The 21,103-nt window shown below is 35.5% G+C and overlaps 2 protein-coding genes across 8 annotated transcripts; one reads left to right on the top strand and one right to left on the bottom strand.

The window, feature by feature from the left end:
- Positions 1 to 1,994: 1,994 nt before the first annotated feature.
- LOC105773475 (3beta-hydroxysteroid-dehydrogenase/decarboxylase) lies at positions 1,995 to 8,027 on the top strand. Of its 2 annotated transcripts, none has more exons than XM_012595428.2 (12): positions 1,995 to 2,426; positions 2,516 to 2,605; positions 2,677 to 2,810; positions 2,903 to 3,073; positions 3,160 to 3,285; positions 3,453 to 3,532; positions 3,981 to 4,179; positions 4,615 to 4,720; positions 5,544 to 5,718; positions 6,062 to 6,218; positions 6,681 to 6,747; positions 7,597 to 8,027. In XM_012595428.2, exons 1-12 carry the CDS (start codon positions 2,195 to 2,197, stop codon positions 7,611 to 7,613), a joined length of 1,554 nt encoding a protein of 517 aa, XP_012450882.1. In that variant the 5' UTR covers positions 1,995 to 2,194; the 3' UTR covers positions 7,614 to 8,027. The 2 variants fall into 2 exon arrangements, with proteins under 2 accessions (XP_012450882.1, XP_012450881.1); XM_012595427.2 differs by lacking the exon at positions 7,597 to 8,027 and adding an exon at positions 6,956 to 7,370.
- Positions 8,028 to 8,860: 833 nt separating this feature from the next.
- Positions 8,861 to 19,919, bottom strand: LOC105773029 (endoribonuclease Dicer homolog 3). 6 transcript variants are annotated; one of them, XM_012594609.2, is made up of 26 exons: positions 19,615 to 19,919; positions 19,345 to 19,487; positions 19,079 to 19,259; positions 18,865 to 18,978; positions 18,377 to 18,511; positions 18,165 to 18,234; positions 17,820 to 17,884; positions 17,590 to 17,721; positions 17,328 to 17,480; positions 16,860 to 16,989; positions 16,625 to 16,730; positions 16,356 to 16,548; positions 16,116 to 16,276; positions 15,761 to 15,985; positions 15,388 to 15,653; positions 14,554 to 14,825; positions 13,909 to 14,435; positions 13,732 to 13,826; positions 12,831 to 13,057; positions 12,533 to 12,742; positions 11,449 to 11,913; positions 10,907 to 11,179; positions 10,402 to 10,728; positions 9,862 to 10,027; positions 9,388 to 9,499; positions 8,861 to 9,279 (listed from the first exon to the last, which is right to left on the bottom strand). In XM_012594609.2, exons 1-26 carry the CDS (start codon positions 19,675 to 19,677, stop codon positions 9,069 to 9,071), a joined length of 5,022 nt encoding a protein of 1,673 aa, XP_012450063.1. In that variant the 5' UTR covers positions 19,678 to 19,919; the 3' UTR covers positions 8,861 to 9,068. The 6 variants fall into 6 exon arrangements, with proteins under 6 accessions (XP_012450063.1, XP_052488586.1, XP_052488588.1 ...); XM_052632626.1 differs by having other exon boundaries at positions 15,382 to 15,653; positions 19,615 to 19,918; XM_052632628.1 differs by having other exon boundaries at positions 15,382 to 15,653; positions 17,611 to 17,721; positions 19,615 to 19,918.
- Between the last annotated feature and the right edge of the window lie 1,184 nt (positions 19,920 to 21,103).

Genomic DNA, 21,103 nt, shown 5'->3' with positions numbered 1-21,103 from the left:
GTTAACAGTGTAATGGTAAGCTGACGTGGCAGTTAAATCATTATTTCAAACGAAAATTTTAGGTTAAATTATACAATTGGTCCCTATATTTTTTTTCATTTTGAGCAATTTAATTTTTTCTTTTATGTTCTTTGAACTTTTCTTTTTCTTTATTTTTCATTCCCTTCTTCTTCTCCCTCTATTTTCCTCCCTTCTCCATTTCTTTTAACATATTTTTCTATGTTTTTCATTTGTTAAAACTAGTCCCTATACTGTTATTTTTTGAACAATTTTATTTTTTCTTTTTATTTCTTCATTTTCCTTTTCTTCTTCCCTTTATTTTCTCTCTTATCATATTCTTCAATGTAGAAACATAATATTTGCCCACCAAACAAACCAAGTCCATGTTTCTTTCACATGATTCCTAAATTGAATTTCACTCAAAACCGAATATCAATCATTCTTAATCAAATCTCGATTTGAATATAACCTAATTTTGAAACTAAAATTGGATCTAACTAATCAATGTAAAAAATAATATCATTAATCAAATCTAAACATAAAATTCTTTATATTCAAAACAAAATTTTTCCATTTCCAAACTTTTACAGAATCATATAGATTATTCATTTCCTTTTCTTTTAGTTTTTGATGGATAAAATTAAGCAAAGGATAAAATTGATCCAAACCTTCTTGGATATTCCCAAGTAAGCTTGATTGGCAGCCAAGGATGAATGAATCGAAGAGAGAAAGGGAGCATGGAACCAAACTAGTTTGCGTAAAGTTGAGGGTAAGTTTCATATGGTGGTCGTTTTAGTCACTAGGAGTGTAGAGCTCGTTTGAAGAATCTGTGAAACAACGTAGTTTCAAGAGTGCGAGAATGTTGTAGGTAAGATAGATAAGGTGGTCGTGTGGGTGGTTAGGAGGTTAAAGGATGAGGGTTTGTAATTGTGGGGTGAGAATATGCGAAGTGTTGGGGATCGACCCGTATATGCAACGAAGTAGTAAAAGTAGAAAAGAACAAACACAAATATTTTACATGGAAAACCCTTAAAGAAGGAAAAACCGCAGGAAAAGAAGGCTTCGACTTTTCACTAAATGAGTAAACAAGTGAGTTTACAATATGAAGAAAATAAACCTAAAAGTACTAAACGTACAATACCCAAAACCCCGAATACAAAGCTCAAAATCTGAAAGAATAAATCGGTAAACAAAACCCAAAATCTCATAAGTTACTCACAAATGGGGTATAAAATACTCTCCATAATTACCATAAAACTCTCACCTAAACTCATATGCGACTACATCTTATCGCCCTCAAAGAAAAAACCCTTTGTTGATTGGCTTATCAAAACAGGGATATAATAACCCTTTAAATAGGATAAAACTAGAGTCCTAATATGGCTATAGTATTCCTAGAATAATAAGAGTTTAATTAGGGAATAAATAGTAGAGTTTTAACTAGGAGAAGAAAACCCGATTGAATTCGGGAACACGACACCACGTCGCGACGCCATCTCGTAAATATGAGGCACACTCACACGAAGCAAGTGTTATTTTGGTTTCAACTTTCGCCTTTTCTTTCTTCATAAACTTAAAACAGTTTTAACAAATGGAAAACATAAAAAAAGTAAGTTAAAAGAGAGAAATGGAGGGGATGAAAACAGAGGGAGAAGCAAAAGAGAATGGAAAATAAAGAAAAAAAAGAAAGTTAAAAGAACATAAAAGAAAAAAATAGATTGCTCAAAACAAAAAAATATGAGGACCAATTGTATAATTTAACCTAAAATTTTTGTTTGAAATTATGATTTAACGTGCCACGTTAGCTTACTGTTAAACCATTAACGGCAATTTACGGCTCAGTGACTAAAATATTATAACGCATTAACGTTAGTGACTAAAACGTAATATTTTAAATATAAATGACTAAAATATAATTTTAGATAACAAAAGTGGTTATTTTAATAGTTTAACCTTGATATTCTTGTTATATATTAAAAGGAAAACGGGTAAAATAAAATGAGAAAAGAATTAGCCAGGAAGGGCCTGCTGCCTCGTTCGCTGGCTCACAACTCACAAGTCACAGGTTACACAGTTCACTCTTCTCAAGTTCAGATCGAGATCTCTCAAATTGTCCGACTCTCCCATTCCCCTTATTGTTAGCTCCTCGTCTCCTTCTTTTATATTTCCAGCTGCTGCTCCATTTTGCGGCAAAATGTCGGGCGAGGAGAGATGGTGCGTGGTAACGGGCGGCAGAGGATTCGCCGCTCGTCATTTGGTCGAAATGTTAATTAAATACGATATGTTCGCTGTTCGAATCGCCGACTTGCCTTCTAAAATTGACCTCCAATCGCACGAGGAGAATGGACTTCTCGGCCAAGCTTTACGGTCCGGTCGTGCTCAGTACGTCTCCACTGATCTTCGCCATAAAGCTCAAGTGCTCAAAGGTCTCTATTACTTAAAAAAAACCGCATCTATTTTCAGTCGATTTATTAGTAACTCTCATTTTGGAACTGTTTTTTAATTGTCTATGTAGCTTTGGAAGGAGTCGAGGTTGTTTTCCATATGGCGGCTCCTAATTCGTCGATTAATAATTATCAGCTTCAACATTCGGTTAATGTTCAAGGTATCTTTTAGTGTTTCGGAATTTACTTCAATTTCTCTATTTTTTAAATATTTTTTTACTGCAATCTGCAGGTACTAAAAATGTTATTGAGGCTTGCACTGAACTTAAAGTGAAAAGGCTTATCTATACGAGCTCCCCGAGTGTTGTTTTCGATGGGATTCACGCAATCTTTAATGGGAATGAATCCTTGCCTTATCCAGATAAAGTACTAATTTCAATCAATTTGCTTTTCTTTAAGTAGGATTTGGTATATGTTTTTTAATTGTTTGCAATTGATTCACTATTTCATTTTTTCAGCATAATGATTCATACTCAGCTACAAAGGCGTTGGGAGAGGCATTGGTCGTCAAGTCAAATGGAGTTAACGGGCTTCTAACTTGTTGCATACGTCCTAGCAGTATTTTTGGCCCTGGAGATGGGTTGTTGGTTCCATCTTTGGTTGCGGCAGCCAGAGCAGGGAAATCCAAGGTGGTTATGTGACTTTTTGTCATTATTTTTCATAGTGTATGCCTCTTTGTTTTGTCTTCTTATTTGTTTTTGTTTTAATTGATTAGTTCATAATTGGTGATGGCAACAATGTATATGATTTCACTTATGTTGAGAATGTGGCTCATGCTCATATTTGTGCTGAACGAGCTCTAGCATCTGGAGGAGAAGTTGCAGAAAAAGCTGCAGGGAAGGTACTCTTTTAATCGCCTTCTGCTTTTGTAATCTGTATTTGCTATCTAATGGAAATGAAGTTTAGTGTGCAAGACATAGTTTGCTTTACCTATCTGGAGATTGGTTTTAGTATTCTGTTGCTAAAGTCAATTCCTTGCTTGATAATGGTTATATGATAATTTGGCAGGCGTATTTTATAACCAATTTGGAGCCTATCAAGTTTTGGGAGTTTGTTTCTCTAATACTTGAAGGTCTTGGCTATCAGAGGTACTCTTCTTTCTCCATTTTGATTTCATAGATTAGCTTCAACCCTTTTTCTTTTAAGCTAATGCTGATACCATGTTCATATTATCTCTTTGTAAAAGCAAGTCATAAGTAACTTTCGCAAGATCCAGGTTGATTATTCAGGATTAGCACTTTTTCTGAGATTGCTAACTTTTGTTGCATCTTTCTTTCCTGTCACGTCCTTCAAATCATAAAAGTTTCGGATAAGCCGAAAGATTGCATATTAGTATGTTTTACTGTGCTATTTTTGTTAATTTTGTTTTATTTTTATTTTGAGGCTGTGCAGTAAGGCACTTTTTGCAGATTATGTGTATTCTTAATCTGTTTCTGTTTATCATATTAATTTCCAATTCCATTTCCCTCTGGTGGAAACTTAGGAAATAAAGATAGTTTTGAAACTGTCCATATTCTGAACTGCTGTACTTTTTAGGCCAAAAATAAAGATTCCTGCCATTGTTGTAATGCCAATTGCACATATTGTGGAGTGGACATATCGGCTATTAGGCCCATATGGTATGAAGGTTCCACAGTTGACACCTTCAAGAGTTAGAATTCTGACTTGCAGCAGATCTTTTGATTGTTCGAGAGCAAAGAATCAGATTGGCTATACACCAATTGTCTCACTCGAGGTTCTATAATGTTTTGACCTCTCTTGTACTTAATTGCAGCATTTTTTTACCATTAGGTTTAATTACGTTTATGACTTTGAACTGAGAGACTGATGTGTATCTGACAATATAAAATGAAACTACACTAATTTGCAACTAGGTTTATCATTACTTCTAGACTTCTCAGTTAAGTAATTTCCCCATTGTTGGTTGTTCCATCATGATGGGAGCGGCCCATGTATTTGACCAGCTTCATGCTTCTACTCTAAGTTCAGCATATTGTATCAGATGGAATTGTGGTTTTAAACTGGAAGTATTGGACAACATAGACTTTTGAATGCTTTTTATTGTCTGTAAAGAGAAATCATCTACAGGCTTCTCCTTTGTATTGACAATATTATACAGTAAATTATTACATTGATGGTTTAATTATGATGTAATTTAATAATGTTGCAGGATGGTCTGCGTAAGACAATTGAGTCGTTCTCACACTTGAGAGCTGAATGTCAACCCAAGAAAGGAGGGCCATCTAAAGCTTCAATTTATCTTGGACGGGGGAGGGGTACTTTTTTTTCTTTTTGCTTCTTTTATGATGCCTGACTGTGCTTATGTAATGTACCGTACACATCCTCACAAGTCATGAGTTTGGAAGTTATAGTAAATTCAACTTGATTAGGCTTGTTGAGTAATTCTTATACAATTTATTTGAGAGGCTTTAAATATTGATGGAGCAGAAATATCTTTCTTTTTGTTGGGGTTGGGGGGTAAGAAAAAGAACATTTCCCGTCGTGACATACTGTTTCTCTGCAATACCATGTTGCAGCATTGTTCACATTTCTGTTGGTCGTGTTGTTACAGGTCTCCGTGTTGTTTTTCAGTTCTTTTCTTTCTTCTATTTTGGAGGGTCAAAATTAAAATTGTTTAAGGGTTAGGATTTAAGACTTAGGATGTAATCTTAATATACTTTAAGGTGGTTTTGTTGATATAATTAAATTGAGATTCCTGTTATATGGAAACCAGGAAGAGAAGCCTTTCGGCTTATTGCTTTGCCGTTTATTCTCTTTCTTTTACTACTAGTTGAATGTTTTTGTTTGTTTTCTCACACAAATTTGTTCCACACAAAGGGAAGCTAATCCCATAATCTTGGACTGCCTGTTGAATTTTATGAAATGAAATAGATGGATTTAGTGAGTTGAAGGTTAAAAGGTGGTTGGGCTAGTTGAGAAAGGGCTGTGCAAATCTTGTACTGAAGCTTTAGATATGGTATTGAACTGGTATTACATTGATAATGATGATAATCCATGTAATAAACTTATAATGGAATTGGTATATTAATACAATGCATGTGCATGGTCTACATCACTTAACCATCTGTGCTTTTGCAGTTGCCGACACACTACTTTGGAAGAATAAAAGGCAGACATTGACAGTGCTGTTAGTAATGGTTGCAATTTACTACAACTTCATTGCTCGGGGTGCTACCATTCTTACCACAGTTTCAAAGCTTCTCTTGTTTTTACTAATTTTCTTGTTTATCCATGGCAGTTTACCAAATAAAATGTAAGTATACCCTCCCATTTTAAGCTGGCAATATGTCAATCTATTCTTTTCTTACAGTTGCAAGTTCTTAAAAAGGAAATTCTTATATTCCAATTTATTCGAATTGCCAAAATTTTGTAATGTCGTTCTCTCGCAAGAGCATCTGATTAGCCTTTTCTAAAAAAAGGAAAGATTACCATAATCTTGGTCTCAACGAAATAAAAATTGTATGCTCTGGAGTCACCCACATAGCTAGATTTTATGTATTCTGGATCTTATTTATTTATGGCTAGCTAAACAAGAAAATTCCCTAATGCTGAACACAATAACTGCTGTATGTAAATGATATTTTCTAACGGTGCAGATTGGGATATACAGTAGAGAAAATTCCAGCATCAAATTTCCACTTATCAGAAGAGAAATCACGGGACGTTGTTATGTCGATGGCTTCATCCTGGAACGGTCTTGTTAATGTTTTGAAGTCTCTTTGCAAGGGGAAGGACTGGATACTTTTCCTCAAGGTATTATCATTCTCTTAGTTTGCTTCTTATTTATGTGCTTTCAAATATGGTCTCTAGTACCAGAACCTTTCCTCTTTCTAATCTTGAATACTATAAAATTAAACGTCATGAAAAGCTGTGTATGACAATGCAACATCTGGACTTATCATTTCAGTTGCAAGTTCATACTCTCTTAGATAAATGGTGAATGATTGATTACTAAACCAAGACTGGATCCTCAATTCTTTGCCTTGGAGATCCAAAGTACATACATGATAGGTTCAATCTATTAAACATGAGCTCATGTGCCTAAACCACCAACCCTTTCTATCTCTTCCATTTCTCCGCTAGCCAAATGGCCAGTACTTATGCTTCCATTATTAGACATAGTTTATAAATGTGCTTGTTTTCATTGTGAAATGGCAACAAAAATTACGGTGGCTGTAATCATTTGACATAGCTTTTTCTCTGGCAATGAAACAGGTGTTTTTTTCTTTACTGCTGCTTAGCTTCATTGGAGCCTTACCATTTCAGACTATTTTTTTCATAGGTTCTCTCTCTCTCTCTCTCTCTCTCTCGTGCACACACACACACACTGCGATGCCTGTCCTATATAAAATAACTTGAAATTCCTAATGATTATGCTTAGATATTTTATCACTTGAAGTTCTGGACAAGACATTGTCATCAGCATATTTCCTTCGATAAGCTCTTTGTTTTATAATTTTCTCACTGCAACTGAAAACGTATTATTGCAGGACTTCCACTTGCCTTTATAGCTTTCTATGTATATGACAAAAAAGAGCAAGAAATTGATGCTTTCATTCTAGAAACTTTCTCAATGGGATGCAAATTGAAATCTGGTATTGCCAGGAAATTGGTGGCCTCCAGGAAGAATGATTGATAGTATACTAGAATTGGAATTTGGAGCCCCAATTTTCCTTAAGAAAAAGGGGGGGGGGGGGGAGCTCTTTTCGAGGATTTTAAGCATTTGGACCATTGTTACTTGTATTGTAGGCATTTCACTTTGAGACCCCTTCATATCACTTGTATGTATTCCATAGGAATGTTTGATACGTTTTCCTCTTTGGATTGTATACTGAAGTTTGGTTTGGGTTAGTGTACTCTGTGTGTGTTGGTTTGATGAATAAAAAGGCAACTAGACTTTGGTTATCTTTGTCTTTGTCTTTTATCAAAAGGTGTTTTTGGTTGTGAAATCCAGGAAGGTATTTTTAAGAGGGTAGAGTTGCTTGACAGTATACTCAATAAATTGAAAGAAATCAGAAAAGCCAATTTTGGAGTGCATTCTATAAGTGGGTTTGCAGTGAGAAAATGATATTCGAAAAACCAATTTTGGAGTGCATACTATTTCCGCTTAATGCTATTAATTAATTTGCAGGGAGTTACCAACACTAACCATGATGTCACAGTCAACATCAATCCTATGGTGAATGAAAGAGGAAAGACGGGAACATGCACATAGTGACACAACAACAACATCCAATGATGGACATGGTATCACAAGACCAACCAGAAAATTACCCAAACTTAAGAAATGTTGAACAATGCTTTTTGAAATCACAAAGCAGGATCAAGTTTGTTCTTGGTTACGCAAAAATCAGGTTACAGACTAGTGTCTTAGCCAACCAACACAGAGACGACCTTGAAAGTTAATATTGAATAGGTCCAACAACAGTGGCGGGTCTTCACGCTTGACTTTAGGGATCAGTATTTTATTATTTATATGTAGTTTTCTACTATTAAAAAAAATACAATATTTCATACGAGGAAACAATATATATGAATAACACTCTTTGAATTGAATTTGAAGCAGATGTCTCATATATATAGATATATTGGTTTTTGCAATATATTAAAACTATATTAATCAGTTTCTATACCAAGAAAAAGAATGGATGTTGATTAAGGTGTGAACTTTTTTTGAGAATCTTCTTAACGTATGTGAACTTTGGTTAAGAAAACGAAAGGTATATTACTATTTCGCGAATCTTTGAAAATAAAATTGAACATGTCAACTCAAGCATACATGAAACTTCAAACAACTGGTGACCAATATTACATGATAAAATGCTTTGGTTTAAAAGAAAATGAGGTTTATGAAACTTTTAATGGCTAAAGTTCTCACTTAAGACACAATTTTCTCTTTAAGAATCTTCTCAAGGTATATCTCACCTATGGTTCCTTTAAATTATTTTATTAGTATTAAAATTCCTTTCTCAACATGTGGCTCCAGCGACTGAAGTCGCTAAACTATAAGCCTTCTACTGAGAACTGGATGACATAGTACTGCCTGCTGTGCATCTTATGCTCCACAGGGTATCCAAACAAATAAGGTTTTGTTTTCAAGCAATACCTAATTTATATATTTTCAAAAGATATGTATATATTAAATACAAACAATCTTATATAAATATGAATTAAAGAGGTAATTTGCAGAAAAGACATTCCCTTTGGAAATCTACAATTGATATACAACAATAAGGGTAGATTTGGATGGACGATTGGGTGCAGTGCGGTATGTTTAGCTTACTTTTTGTCTCACGCTAAAGTATCTAATCTCACCGCTACTGCTGTTTTTATACTAACCGCAAATAAACGCATCGCCAATCCAAACTCACCCTAACATTGACAAATAGATAAAATTCAGAAATAACTGCAGATTTATTAACATGGCTTGTTGGTAGATTATGGACAATATATACATACATGATATATCGTTGATATTTTGTTACGAGCCCTCACAGTCATCGCTTACAATTTTAAACCAAGAGTCAAAAGTTAATAACTGGACAGTGAGGATATTGCAGATCACCTTTAATGAACACCATTGATGGTCAACTGCTAGTAGACTTATAAGGTTTCCTCGATGATGAGCTTCCCACGCTGTTCAAGCTCATAAAGCATAAACAGTGCTGCTGAGTCTGAAGAACTTTTTTTGTCAGCTTTTGCATCTCCAGTGCATTCAATAATGTCGTATCCTGGGACATTCAAGATGATTTTCGACACAAAGCTGATAAACCCTTTTTTCCTCTCGGGACCTTCACCAATTTCCATGGGAGCACTGCAAAGGAAAGTAATAGTGATGCTTCAAAACACTGAAAATGTACTAGCAGATCAAGAAATGAAACTTCAGCAGATGAAATATTTGCAAGAGATGAAAGAGAGATGCCTTGATTTGTGTTCTGTTGCTTTGATACTAGGCATAGGCCACAGCAGTTTCTTGCAAAGCTCAAAAAGAGTGGTCCTCGGCCCTCCTTTCTTCGTTTTTACTGTTACAATAACTAGAAACCAAAGAGAGGAAAATGTCAAAGACATGTTTGCATAAAGCAGAAAAAAAACATAATCTGGTTTTAATTCCTAACATGATGGAACCAATAAGATATTCACGTTTAAAGCCAATTAATTTACCTCTGATATTATTTCTTTTTTAGACAAAGACATCATGTAACTATCCAAAGACAAGGGAACTAGATGAGTACACTCATTTACTATAAGAACAAAACAAATAACAAGTTTAACTGTGGATGATATTTTACATGTTTTCCTATTTCTAGTACCAGGCCTTGGTTCAGTATATGGTACCATTGAGCTCATTCAGTTGGCTCATTAAACTGCAGTCAATATCCTCCAACAATTTACATACCTGGGGTGGCAGGCGTAGCACTGCATGCTTTCTTTGATTCATCAAGCAACTGAATTTCGGCGCTCCTTTGCCTCTTAGGGATTGTTGGTTCTAACGAGTCATCTTCCATGGTTTGACTTGAATCCACACAGTCATGTTTCCTTTTCTTCCTGGAGATTCCTCTGTTCTGTTGACATGGAGTATCAGGACCATTGCCAATGTTAGCGCAAACAATCAGTTCTCAACATGCAGTGATGGATTTATGACTATATGCCTAAATGACTAAAGCCTAAACCGAACATGACTACATATCTAAAAGACCGAAGCCTAAGGGAATCAAACAAATCAACAAATCCACCTAAAGAAACAAAGACTAGACACACATATGATAACCAATTGTAAGCATAAATGTAGAACCTTAATATTATATTATATGAAATGAAAGAAACTTCTGATTGGTCAAAGGAAGGCAGGGAGTGAAGAATAATTGTGAAGTTAAATGGCTGATGTGACCAGACTCACTCCTTTCTCATGTCCTGACAAACTTTTATGAATGCGTACCTCAAGGTCCTTCAACAGACAAGAAGCGGCTTTTCCTTTTGCTACTTTTCTACTTCTATCAAACCCCTCTCCTACCAACAAATCATGATCTAGCTGCAATAGAAGCTCGGCGTGCACTACTTCCCCCTTATTTTTACATTTTTCCTTAATAAAATATCCAAGAGAGTCGCATAATTCATTCAGTTCCCGGAATGGAGGCAGCTCAAGCTTATCTGGGGTTACAATTGGAGACAACAACGGTTCAACAATTCTCCAGACTTTGTCAAGATTCAGGTTTGTATCAATCAGAATTGCCCCAACAATACTTTCAACCAGGTCTCCAAGAGCCTGTAGCAAAGAAAGTGGAGATTATATATCGTCAAGATCCCTGATCCCCATGGCCAATAATCGCCTCAATTCAATGAGCCATAAGGTAACATGGAAAGTGCATCGAAAACAGTAACGGAGTACAATAGAACCATATAAAAGACCTCTAATTATGCACCATAAAAAAGATTAATAATACCTTGGGACCTTTTATGCTGGGATCTAATCTGGTGGTGTTATCAGATTCAGTGAAGGACCGCACATATTCACTTATTTGGTTTGATAGTAAAGTTGAACAATGTTGAAGATGCTTATGAAGGTCATGGCGCACGGCAACTTGAGCAAAATTTTCATTATTAACCGAAGCGGAGCGCAGGTCAGTCAACTCACCCGGATCTATATCAGTGTGATGGTTGTAGAGATACTGGGTGATCAGCAAGTCCAACACAGAATCACCAAGAAATTCAAGTCTCTGTAGAAAATTTTCAATACGTAAAAAGGTGAGCTCACATGGGATCTATTGACCTAAGCAACTGTTTACAGTTGTATTTATATTATTCATAATTAGTATTAAAACTATTTTATTCCACTTCATGGAGAAAAAGGAACAAAAGATTAACATCAATATCCTATTCACAATGTATGAGCTTTTCCTTCTTGGACTCCAAATCACTTAAACTTTCTGAGAGAAAGAAGGAAAAATAAAGAACTCGAATATATATAGAGAACCTCCATAACTACCTGGTAACAGTAGGACTCGTGCAAAGATTCATGTGTCAATGCCTCCTGCAAGAAAAACTTGACAGAAAAATTGTAGCCAACTTTTGACTCTATCATGTGGATTTCGTAATTGGGGACATAAGTTCTTAAGGATGCCTGATTAATGACCTCAGCTACCACCAAGGGATCAAGTTCGGCATCAATCCCGAGCCACTTCATCACATGAAGGGCAGCAACAAGTCCACCACTTAAGTAGTATGCTCCTATGAGAGCTTCAACACAATCTGATATGGTTTTTGAACACAACCATCGGTGGCCTCTATCACAGGATTTACCAACCTTAACTTTAGGGTCTTCTGTCTGAAATTTTTTATCTAAAGGAACTTCTAGAGAGTCCACACCACACTTGCAAGGAACAGGGCGAAGCACTCGTTGTCCTGGAGCTACCCAACGACGGGGATCAAAAGCACTGTCCCTAATGTATCCCTGTTATATAAAAAATAAAACCAATGTAACAATCAACAGTTCGTAATACTTGTATATTTGCCAAAACTGGCATAAACAATAAGAAGTCGAGCAGAATGGGCAGCTTCTGTGCCTAAATTATAGACTCCAGTTTTCAATAATGCAAGAATTGGAAAGGATAAAAGAAAAGCCCATGCATTGCCGCTGCTGCTTATTTAAACCAGCTTATTAAACACAACCTGAAAACAATATGTAACTCAATAAAGCAAAAATACCAATGTTGCCCGCTTTTGAGCACAAAGGATCATAATATATTATTATAAATCCTTCAACATGGTACAAACATTAAATAATTTTGCGAAGCAACAAGTGTCATGTTCTCTGTTATGCTAGAACAATAATATTCCACTAGCAAACATATCATTCATAGCCAGAAACCATCTCTTTAAAAATTATACAATTAGAGGAGGCAGATTATACAGGAGATACACATAGAGATATTGGTGCACAATGAACAGCAAGAATGATTATATCCTATTAACAAGCATAAACAGTTGCCTCAAAGAATATATATCCATCAAAAATGGATCTCAGTGACTCAGCCTACGCAAGGATTCTAGCCAATATAAGGAAATAGCACCTGTATTTTGTGGTCAGTTCCCAACTTATGCAGGGTTGAATTACAAACTGCCAACGAACGCCTGGCAGATAATTGTCCCTCATGTTTGTTGGGATATCTAAGAAAGAGGTGGCAGCTAACAGCATACTTCAGAACTGAATCCCCAAGCAATTCCAGCCTTTCCATTGAAAAACTTTCACAGCATCTAAGTGTTGTTAATGCTTCCAGGATCTATTAGTTTAAAAAAGATATCAAATTATTGTTAAAGTAATGAATCGTTTCAGAAACAGACAGTTTAGAGGAGATTTAGAGAAAAAACCATTGAGCTTGGAATATCAATGTTGCTAGAACAAAAGTTTATCTCTTCTCTGAGTTGGTTGGCCAACATTAAGGACTCCAGCCGATGCATCAATGATGGCAGTAAGTACAATGATTTTAGAACACTCACTGGGACATCAAGGACAAGTAAAAGCTCAGGGGGCATGTGGACATGAAACCGAGGCTTTTCATTAACCACGCCAGCTTGTGATGCCTTAGCTGATACACCTGCTCAGAAATTGGAAAAATATTTAGAAGTCACATGGACATAAGGTACATAGTGTTATTTCAGGTTTAAGACTTTATTTAAGTAGCTAGAAATTGAAAATCAAAACCACAATAACTGGTAATCAAGAACTTCTACTTTTGTTGGATTGGAGGTAGAACAATGGGTGAAAGCACCTGAGAGGTCCCTCAATTATAGGGACCTCATCAAATTAGTTCCTTTACTATTAAATGGATCAATTTAGTCCTATTAAAATGAATCAAATAAGCCCAAATTTTAACATATTTAACATTTTCTGTTTAAAAAATGACATGATTTTTTTTTCATTCGCAGTTTTACTCCAAACAAAATAATTCATTTGAAGAACCGTAAAGCTTTAAAGATGTTAACTCTGTTAAATAGTAAATGACAAATGACAATTTTTTAAACAGTAAATGTTAACACCGTTAAAATTTGGGCTTATTTGATTCATTTCAATAGTAGGACTAAATTGATCCATTTAATAGTAAAGGAACTAATTTGATGAGGTCCCTATAATTGAGGGACCTGTAAGATACTTTCACCTAGAAAAATGTCTTGGGAATAACGAACTGGATAAAATGATCACAGAGCTACAAGATGGGGGCATTGCATCTACATAATCCCTAATTGTAATGTAGCTAAAACATTTACAAACCTTCATCATTAAAATTCACAAGCAAGTTGTGCGGGTTATGGCTCTGCTTTAACAGCATCAAAGGCTGTCCTGGATGTTTCAGCACAATATTGTACCTGATCAAAGCCAACGTTGTAATTTGAACCACTTTGTGATGCAGAAATACATAAAAACTAGCTGGAAATTCCTATCACTTACTTTTTGTAGAAGTATTCATAGAAGGTAGCAAACTCTGATGAGACCGTATCAACAGTTTCAGCGAAAGAACTTTCAGCAGTTTTATCACTCACAGCTTCAATGATGCAGTAGATTCTTCCAGTGTGAATAGCCAATACTACCGTATTTCTAAGACTATTAGCATCAACTGAACTGTTAGCAAAGCGGATTATATTGGTTTCTTTGCAGTATGTCACAGGTGAACCAGTACTGTTCAATGATGGATTGCTTCCATCATCATCAGATTGCTCAGTGCCCAACAAAGAATTTTTATTTAAAAATTCCGCAGCTAATGTGCAAGCTGTTATCCCTGGCCAGTGTATTCTCAATTCATCAGTTGAATTATCCTCGAGGGGCAAAAGCAAATACATGTGGGATGGACTCCACAAGGAGCTTGTTTTATCCCGAAGTAGAAATTCTCTTGGTGCTCCAGATGATTTAGATCCAACAAATAACTTCCCAAACAAGCCATTAAAGAAAAATTCCTGAAAGCGCTTCGCTTTCACCATCTATAGTGAAGAAAATAAAAACAAAACAAAGAGAAGAGAAGAGCATGAGATTGCAATTGAAATTAAGGACTTCATGTAGGAAAAAAGAACAATTATACAACATTAGGTTTATTTATACCTGTTCTGCATTCAAATACACTTGCCCACAGGAAGAAACGCTAGCCTTAACCATCTTACCAATCAAGAAAAGATCCATTTCAGTATTCCCCACATCATCCGCAAGCTTTGATTCAATTAGAAGAACAAATCCAGAATAAACCACAGTAATGATATTGCATTTGAAGTCAAATTTATAGGCAAAGAAAACAGCATCATCAGATTTTTCTCCCCAGCTTCCACATAATGCCTGTATGCAAGTTGTTCCATGAAGCTCCTTCCGTTTTGTAGTTCCTTTGTACCACAAAAAAAGAAAGAAGGAAAAACAGCAATATGAAACCATTTTTTATTTTCTGCAAGACTAAAAAATGCAAACAATGATTTTAGATAGAAAGACAAGCAAAGACATAACTAATATCCCAAACAAAAATTCACATCCCAAAAATGCTGGCCAAATTCTGTGCCAGTAATGCAAGTAACATAGCAGCACTATGTCCATAAAGCAAAACCGAATTTTAGTGCTCGCTACTAGCCATAACTTGAGAAGCACATGCTTGGAAATTAAAATGTAGTCTATTATTAATATTTTCATTTTTTTATTGCTACCAAGAGCCTGAATGGTAATGATGCAAGTAGCAAGGCACACTTTTTTGCAGATGATGACCAGGAGCACAAGAAAGAAAGTACTATACATTTAGTAAATAATACAGTTCAAGTTTGAACTCAGGTCAACAATACTTATCAAAAACCACGAAGAGGGATGTTATAAAATTTTCTTACACACTCACACCAGAGTTGCAAAATCAATCATTAAACAAGAATTTCATACTTAGAAAGTTTATGCATATACCTGCACCTGCACCTGCACCTGAATCTTTTCCTTTAGAAATACAAGCATTTTCTGAAGGCTCTTCAATGGATGGAGTGAGATGATCATCCAAGGCACCCATTTGATGAAGCTGCTTACATGCTTCTAAGCATACAAGCTGCTTTGCTAAATGAGAATTCCTAGACAGTGGACCAACTATTGTTTGAACGGCTGCATTAACAGGTAATGTTAATTTACACTTATATAATCCTTCAGAAGACGTGAACTGGAAATTTGGTTTTGGTGTGTAATACCTACATTGAACAGAGGACAAAATGTGCATTAATATGTCATCAACAAACTCCCAAACATAGTGAAAAGTGAAGATTAAAGAACAAAAATATAACAAGAAACAGCATACTTATCACCGGGGAGCTTCCCACAATATTTATGGATGAGGCTAACAGCAGAATCTGCAGTAACTGAAGCTCCAGTAGCATCCACAATAAAAACATTTGTTTCTTCAAATGTATGATCTTTAAGAAGGCATGGATCAGAATCGGGATCTCTTTTAATTGCCGAATTTGTCATTGAATACTCACTCCTGATTATATCATATAGTTGATTTCTTTGTTTCACATTTCCCCTGTCAACACATCAGTTAGACACTATGCCATTATATCATAAATAGAGGCACCCATGACGAAATATCTTCTGACAGACAAAAGTACTACAGGCAAACAACAAATGCATGCTACACAAGAACACAGTTCTACCTCTCAAGCATCATAATGAATTCAGAATTGTTCTGCCTAGCTCTTCCTCGAGATTGTACATAACTCCGGACTGTCTTTGGCAGGTCGAAACGTATCACATAACAGCAATTTGGTACATGAATTCCCTCCTCAACCACATCAGTAGTAAACAATAGATTCACCTACACGAAGCTTTTAATCATTGACTGTAAAATATCCAAATTTCAGTGCTTATAAGCTATTACATAGAAGATGAGATACCTTCCCAGATCGAAATGACTCCAAGGTTTCCTTTTGCATTTTTGGTGCCAGGGAATCAACAGATGTATTACTTCCAGTCATATATGAAACCATGAAATGTGATAAACAGCTTACTTTCTTCGCAAATCTTTCAATTACTTTAGCAGTAATAATTCTTTCAACAAAAATCAGGCACAATACTTGTCTAGTTTCTCTGCAACAACAGAAATAAGACTTAAGTCAACACTGTCAGTATATTCCAAATACTAACCACTGAAGTTTCCTATTACCCAAATGATTGGAACAGTTGAAGTAGTTCATGCAGTTTTGGAGAAATATAGCCAAGATCTACTGCCTTCAAATAGTCAAATCCAGTATTCAGAAAATTTTTATCACCTGAAGAGGTGAGAAGCGAACAATATTAGTGAGAGACAAATGTATCTTCAGATATGTAAACTTAAACATCTAGAAAACACGGTTTAAACCAGATAAAAGAACTACAATAAAAGGTACATCACATCATACCGAGGGGAAGAGACTCCCCAATTCTACATTGGACTTCCTCAAGGAAATTTTTATACTGCAACACACTTTCTCTATATGCTTTAGATTCCTCTGTGGTGTCAAGGATGTTCTCTAGACAAATGTTAACAGCCTATGAAAGAAGTAACATAAAGCACATCGCATCAGCAGCAAACAGGAAGGCATAGCAGAAAGAAACAACATAAAGCCCAGCGAAACCTTATTTGTTATTTAAACTATGGTGATTGTATAAAGTACAGGGTTTTTGTCAGACATTACTCAGTTAATTGGTTTTTAATGTAACTATTAGAGTTAAATTAGACAACAAATGCATCCAAGTAAATAATAGAAATCAAAAGCTGTGTATGTTATAAGAGTAGCTTGAATTTTATATGGCATGTAAAAACGAGATGAACACACTTTTCCTCTTAAAGATCATTACTCTAATTGAAATTTACATCACAATCATACCTCATAAGCACATATGAGACCAAGATTATCAAGGCAATGCAGAACCTTAGCATGGTCATTTGATAATCGCTTCCGTAGATTCTTAAGTTTATCATCCATGCCTTTATAAGAAGTTTGCAGTGAGCTTTGCAAATTTGACAATGACGCATCTGTCTGCCCAGAATAAAATAAAATAAAATAAAAGGCCTTCAACAACTCTATATGAAAAGAGTAAATAACACATTCCCACACAAGTGAATCACTCATGAAAGTCCGTGGATACCTTTAACCAAGAGGCTTCTACCTTTGCTTTCAAATCCAAGCTAGAAAATTGTGCTGGATCAAAAAATCTACAACTTTCTTTAGCAGAAGGAACACACGCTTCCATCTCTGTCCTGTCTTCAATAGTGTATATCTGCAGCAGCACATATTCAAGATGTTGTTCATATCGACATATGATTTTTCCAGCAAATCAATCGTATAGGTAACCAGAAAAACTAAATACAAAGATACCAAGGAATCCAAAACACATTCAAGTTCTGACATTTGACCATCGCAATTATTGCTGGACAACACACCTACAGAAAGTTGAGTCAAAAGCATAAGAACTACTGTATATATGCAACAAAATATGCTTGTGGGGGAAAAAAAAGGTGAAGTATTTCTGCAACACCAAGGAGCTTCAAGATCATTTTCTTTAAAAAACTGATCCTTAATGGTTAAAACAACCATACTTTTAGATCTCTTCTGTAATAGGAACAAAGCTTGAGCAAAATGGGGATATAAACAACTAGATAAACCTTATGAATAGGAAACACTTAAATATCATATGAAAAAACAATAATACAAATACCTTACCTTTGCTAACCACAGGTGATGCTGTCATTCCAAAAATCTTTGGCTTGTTATTAGATTTGTGATAAAATTCCTACACCAAAATATAGAACACAACAACATTTCATTTTTAATCAGAAAAAAGGACCAAATAATTTAAATAGTCATCAAAATTCTTAGTGTCAAAAAACAAAAAGTCATCAAGATTCTAGCAAAAAGATTTCAGGATTACTGACCTTCATTATTTTGGCATATGGATGGTTGCCAGTAGCACGGTGGCACTCGTCTATTATCATTAAGGACACCATCTCCAGACTCAAGAATGCCTTCCTTAAGGCATCCAATAGAATTTGGGGTGTCATAACCAGAACCTACAAGATCAATGATAAAGATATACATATCAGTAACAAGTTGATCTAAAGGGGCTAGAAGCAGAAGAAAAAAAGTATGTCCCATGCTTTGCTACCCATTTACAAAGTATAGTGCCTTCAAAGAATATCAAGGAATAATGCCTACAAGGTGCCCTTCAAAGATAAGTAAACACCAAATGCCAACTTTACTAGAAGTGCATTGAAAAACATTAGTACGAACTACGAAAAATTAAGGCGGAGGATTCTCAAAGTGAGAGTACTAGAACCAAATGGAATCCAACTCAACATTTATAAGACTCAGTGCATTAGCTTAAAAAGTAGCCTTATCAAAGCTAGATAATAAGCAAACTTACATCATGCTCCTTTGTTTCTTTCTCCCAACAATCCAAGGTCCATTCATCAACCCCCTTAGCTCCATAATACTGTTCAACTTCCAAACTAGTATGATCTTTTACATATTCAAATTGCTGCAAATACAAATATATGTATATATACACACAATGTCAATGTTTAACTACAATTACCTCACCAGGAGGAATTCAAACTTTCGCGGATCAAAAAGCAAACCTGATTGACTAGATGAACAGTGGGAGCCAAGAAAATAATCAATTTTTTACTTTCAGTAGACTCGATAGCTTGAACAAAATCTTTTATGAGCATCACAGCTATCATTGTCTTCCCTACACCTGTATCCAACACTGCTATTATGTTTCTTCCCTTTGCCACCTCATATACCTGCAATTGATACCTACAAAACACAAAAATAAAATCAAAAACTCAGAATGACACAAATAACAACCACACTCAAAAACGAAAAAGAGAAAAGGGCAAACCCTCTGGGGTTAAAGTCCTTAGGTTTTGAAGATGAAGAAGGGTCTTCTTCCTTAGCAGTTTCATTGTCGTCTAGAACCATCCAATCAGGTGGGTCTGAGTTCGCCTCACTGAAACTTCGTTTTAGAGGCTCACCCTGTTCCTCCTTTGGAGAATGCATGTAGTTTGTGAGATTGTAATAAGAGTAAAAAGACTAAACCTTTACCGAATGGGACTGATAAGTATTAAAAAAAAAAGAGTGAAAACACAAAATATGTGAAACCCTAACGTACGATTAGTTTGGTTAAGATAACCGGAGAAAATTGGGGTGTTGAATGGGACTTCAGCAAAGACATGGATTATATAAAATGTACTGTTCTGGGAATTTTCCAATTAACTCATTTTGCTATTTTTATGGAGAAAAAGGAAGAACCCTGCCCCAACACCGAACGGTTTACAATGAAACCTCGGGTCGCAATTAACTAGCCAACTACCAGAAGCTATAAGAACACTAACTCGCTAAAGGCACTTAATGTATGATACCAGTATAAAATGAAATTTGGTGATGGGGTTTTGTTAGATTTTATTTAAACTCATTGAAACTCGAAAACAGTAGCAGTGCTGAGTCTGCAGAGCGAAACAGGTTGAAACTATCAGATGATTTGGACCCAAGCTGTTTTGGTTAACGCGCGTTAGGGGGAGTGTGCAATGACAGCCCAATGATGATTTGAACCCAAGCTGTTTGGTTATCGCGCGTTATGGGGAATGTGCAATGACAGCCCAATGTTTATTGGACACGCAATGCAAACCTCCCTCTTTTATTGGACATGTAATGCGCGTTAAGAGGGTTTGGCTTATGAGTTGGAAACGATAACAGTTCGACAGTTGACGTAGTTCATACTTGTGTTATGTTGCATATTGTGATTTTGCAACATTTTTTAACATATTCTTTGTTTAATAATTAAGTTATATACTCGAAGTGATAATTTGAGGGAGTTGAGGTTACACTTAAGCAAAGTGTGGTCTCTCTTCTTGGAGTGAGCCCTTCTCCCGCGATTACTTGTGTGGTGAGCTTAAAAATTTGGAAATATTAATGAGAGTGGATTTGATACTGTGGTTGCTTTTAATGTTGCACAAAAATGTTAGTAAAATGACAGTATTATAAAATATTTATATATAAGAACAATAATATATAATTTGGAAAATAGAAAATTAAATTAAATTCAAATATTATACTGGAAGATAGATTCAGCCGCTCCGCTCCTTTGGTGCTGGAAAAATCGAGGATACAACAATAAGATGGCTTCGTCTATCACTGTGTGTATCTTCCGTGTCAGATTACTAATTAAATATTCATAGGGGCTTAAAAATGCCCAACCAATACAAACATTTCCCATTACCCACGTCGTGTGGGTGTGCCCCCAACCCTAATGGGTTTGAATTTGTGCCCCCTTGCGCATGAGAGATAGTGTTAATTTAGTCATTCAATAACCACCAAGTTGGTTCACATATATAAATATATTTCACTCTTGATATCTAACAAATGTGGGACTAAGCTTTCTACTTTCCTCAACATAATTCACAAGTGACTTACTTTGAGTATCAATTTCTCATTCATCACTCAACTATTTTGAGCATATGATATACCATTGTAAAGTTCTCATGGAGTAAAATATAAAACCATAGTTTTATGATTCAAATATCCACATTTACTAATCGATAATATGCCTCAAAGCTTCCAAAATATCCATTTATTCCAACATTTAATGGTGTCGTGACGAT

The sequence above is a fragment of the Gossypium raimondii genome, chromosome 6, assembly GCF_025698545.1.
Source record: "Gossypium raimondii isolate GPD5lz chromosome 6, ASM2569854v1, whole genome shotgun sequence".
Taxonomy (NCBI): Eukaryota; Viridiplantae; Streptophyta; class Magnoliopsida; order Malvales; family Malvaceae; genus Gossypium; species Gossypium raimondii.
Note: the sequence above shows the minus strand (reverse complement) of the source record. Positions and strands in the feature narration are given on the sequence as shown.

Excerpts from the sequence above, each read along its gene's own strand:
- LOC105773475 (XM_012595427.2), top strand. The coding sequence starts at position 2,195 with ATGTCGGGCGAGGAGAGATGGTGCGTGGTAACGGGCGGCAGAGGATTC. Across the intron at positions 2,606-2,676 it reads ACATTCGGTTAATGTTCAAG|GTACTAAAAATGTTATTGAG; the intron begins GTATCTTTTAGT and ends TGCAATCTGCAG. Across the intron at positions 4,180-4,614 it reads CACCAATTGTCTCACTCGAG|GATGGTCTGCGTAAGACAAT; the intron begins GTTCTATAATGT and ends ATAATGTTGCAG.
- LOC105773029 (XM_052632626.1), bottom strand. The coding sequence starts at position 19,677 with ATGTCTTTGCTGAAGTCCCATTCAACACCCCAATTTTCTCCGGTTATC. Across the intron at positions 18,979-19,078 it reads CTGTTCATCTAGTCAATCAG|CAATTTGAATATGTAAAAGA; the intron begins GTTTGCTTTTTG and ends TTGTATTTGCAG. Across the intron at positions 9,280-9,387 it reads GCAACAGAACACAAATCAAG|TGCTCCCATGGAAATTGGTG; the intron begins GCATCTCTCTTT and ends TTTCCTTTGCAG.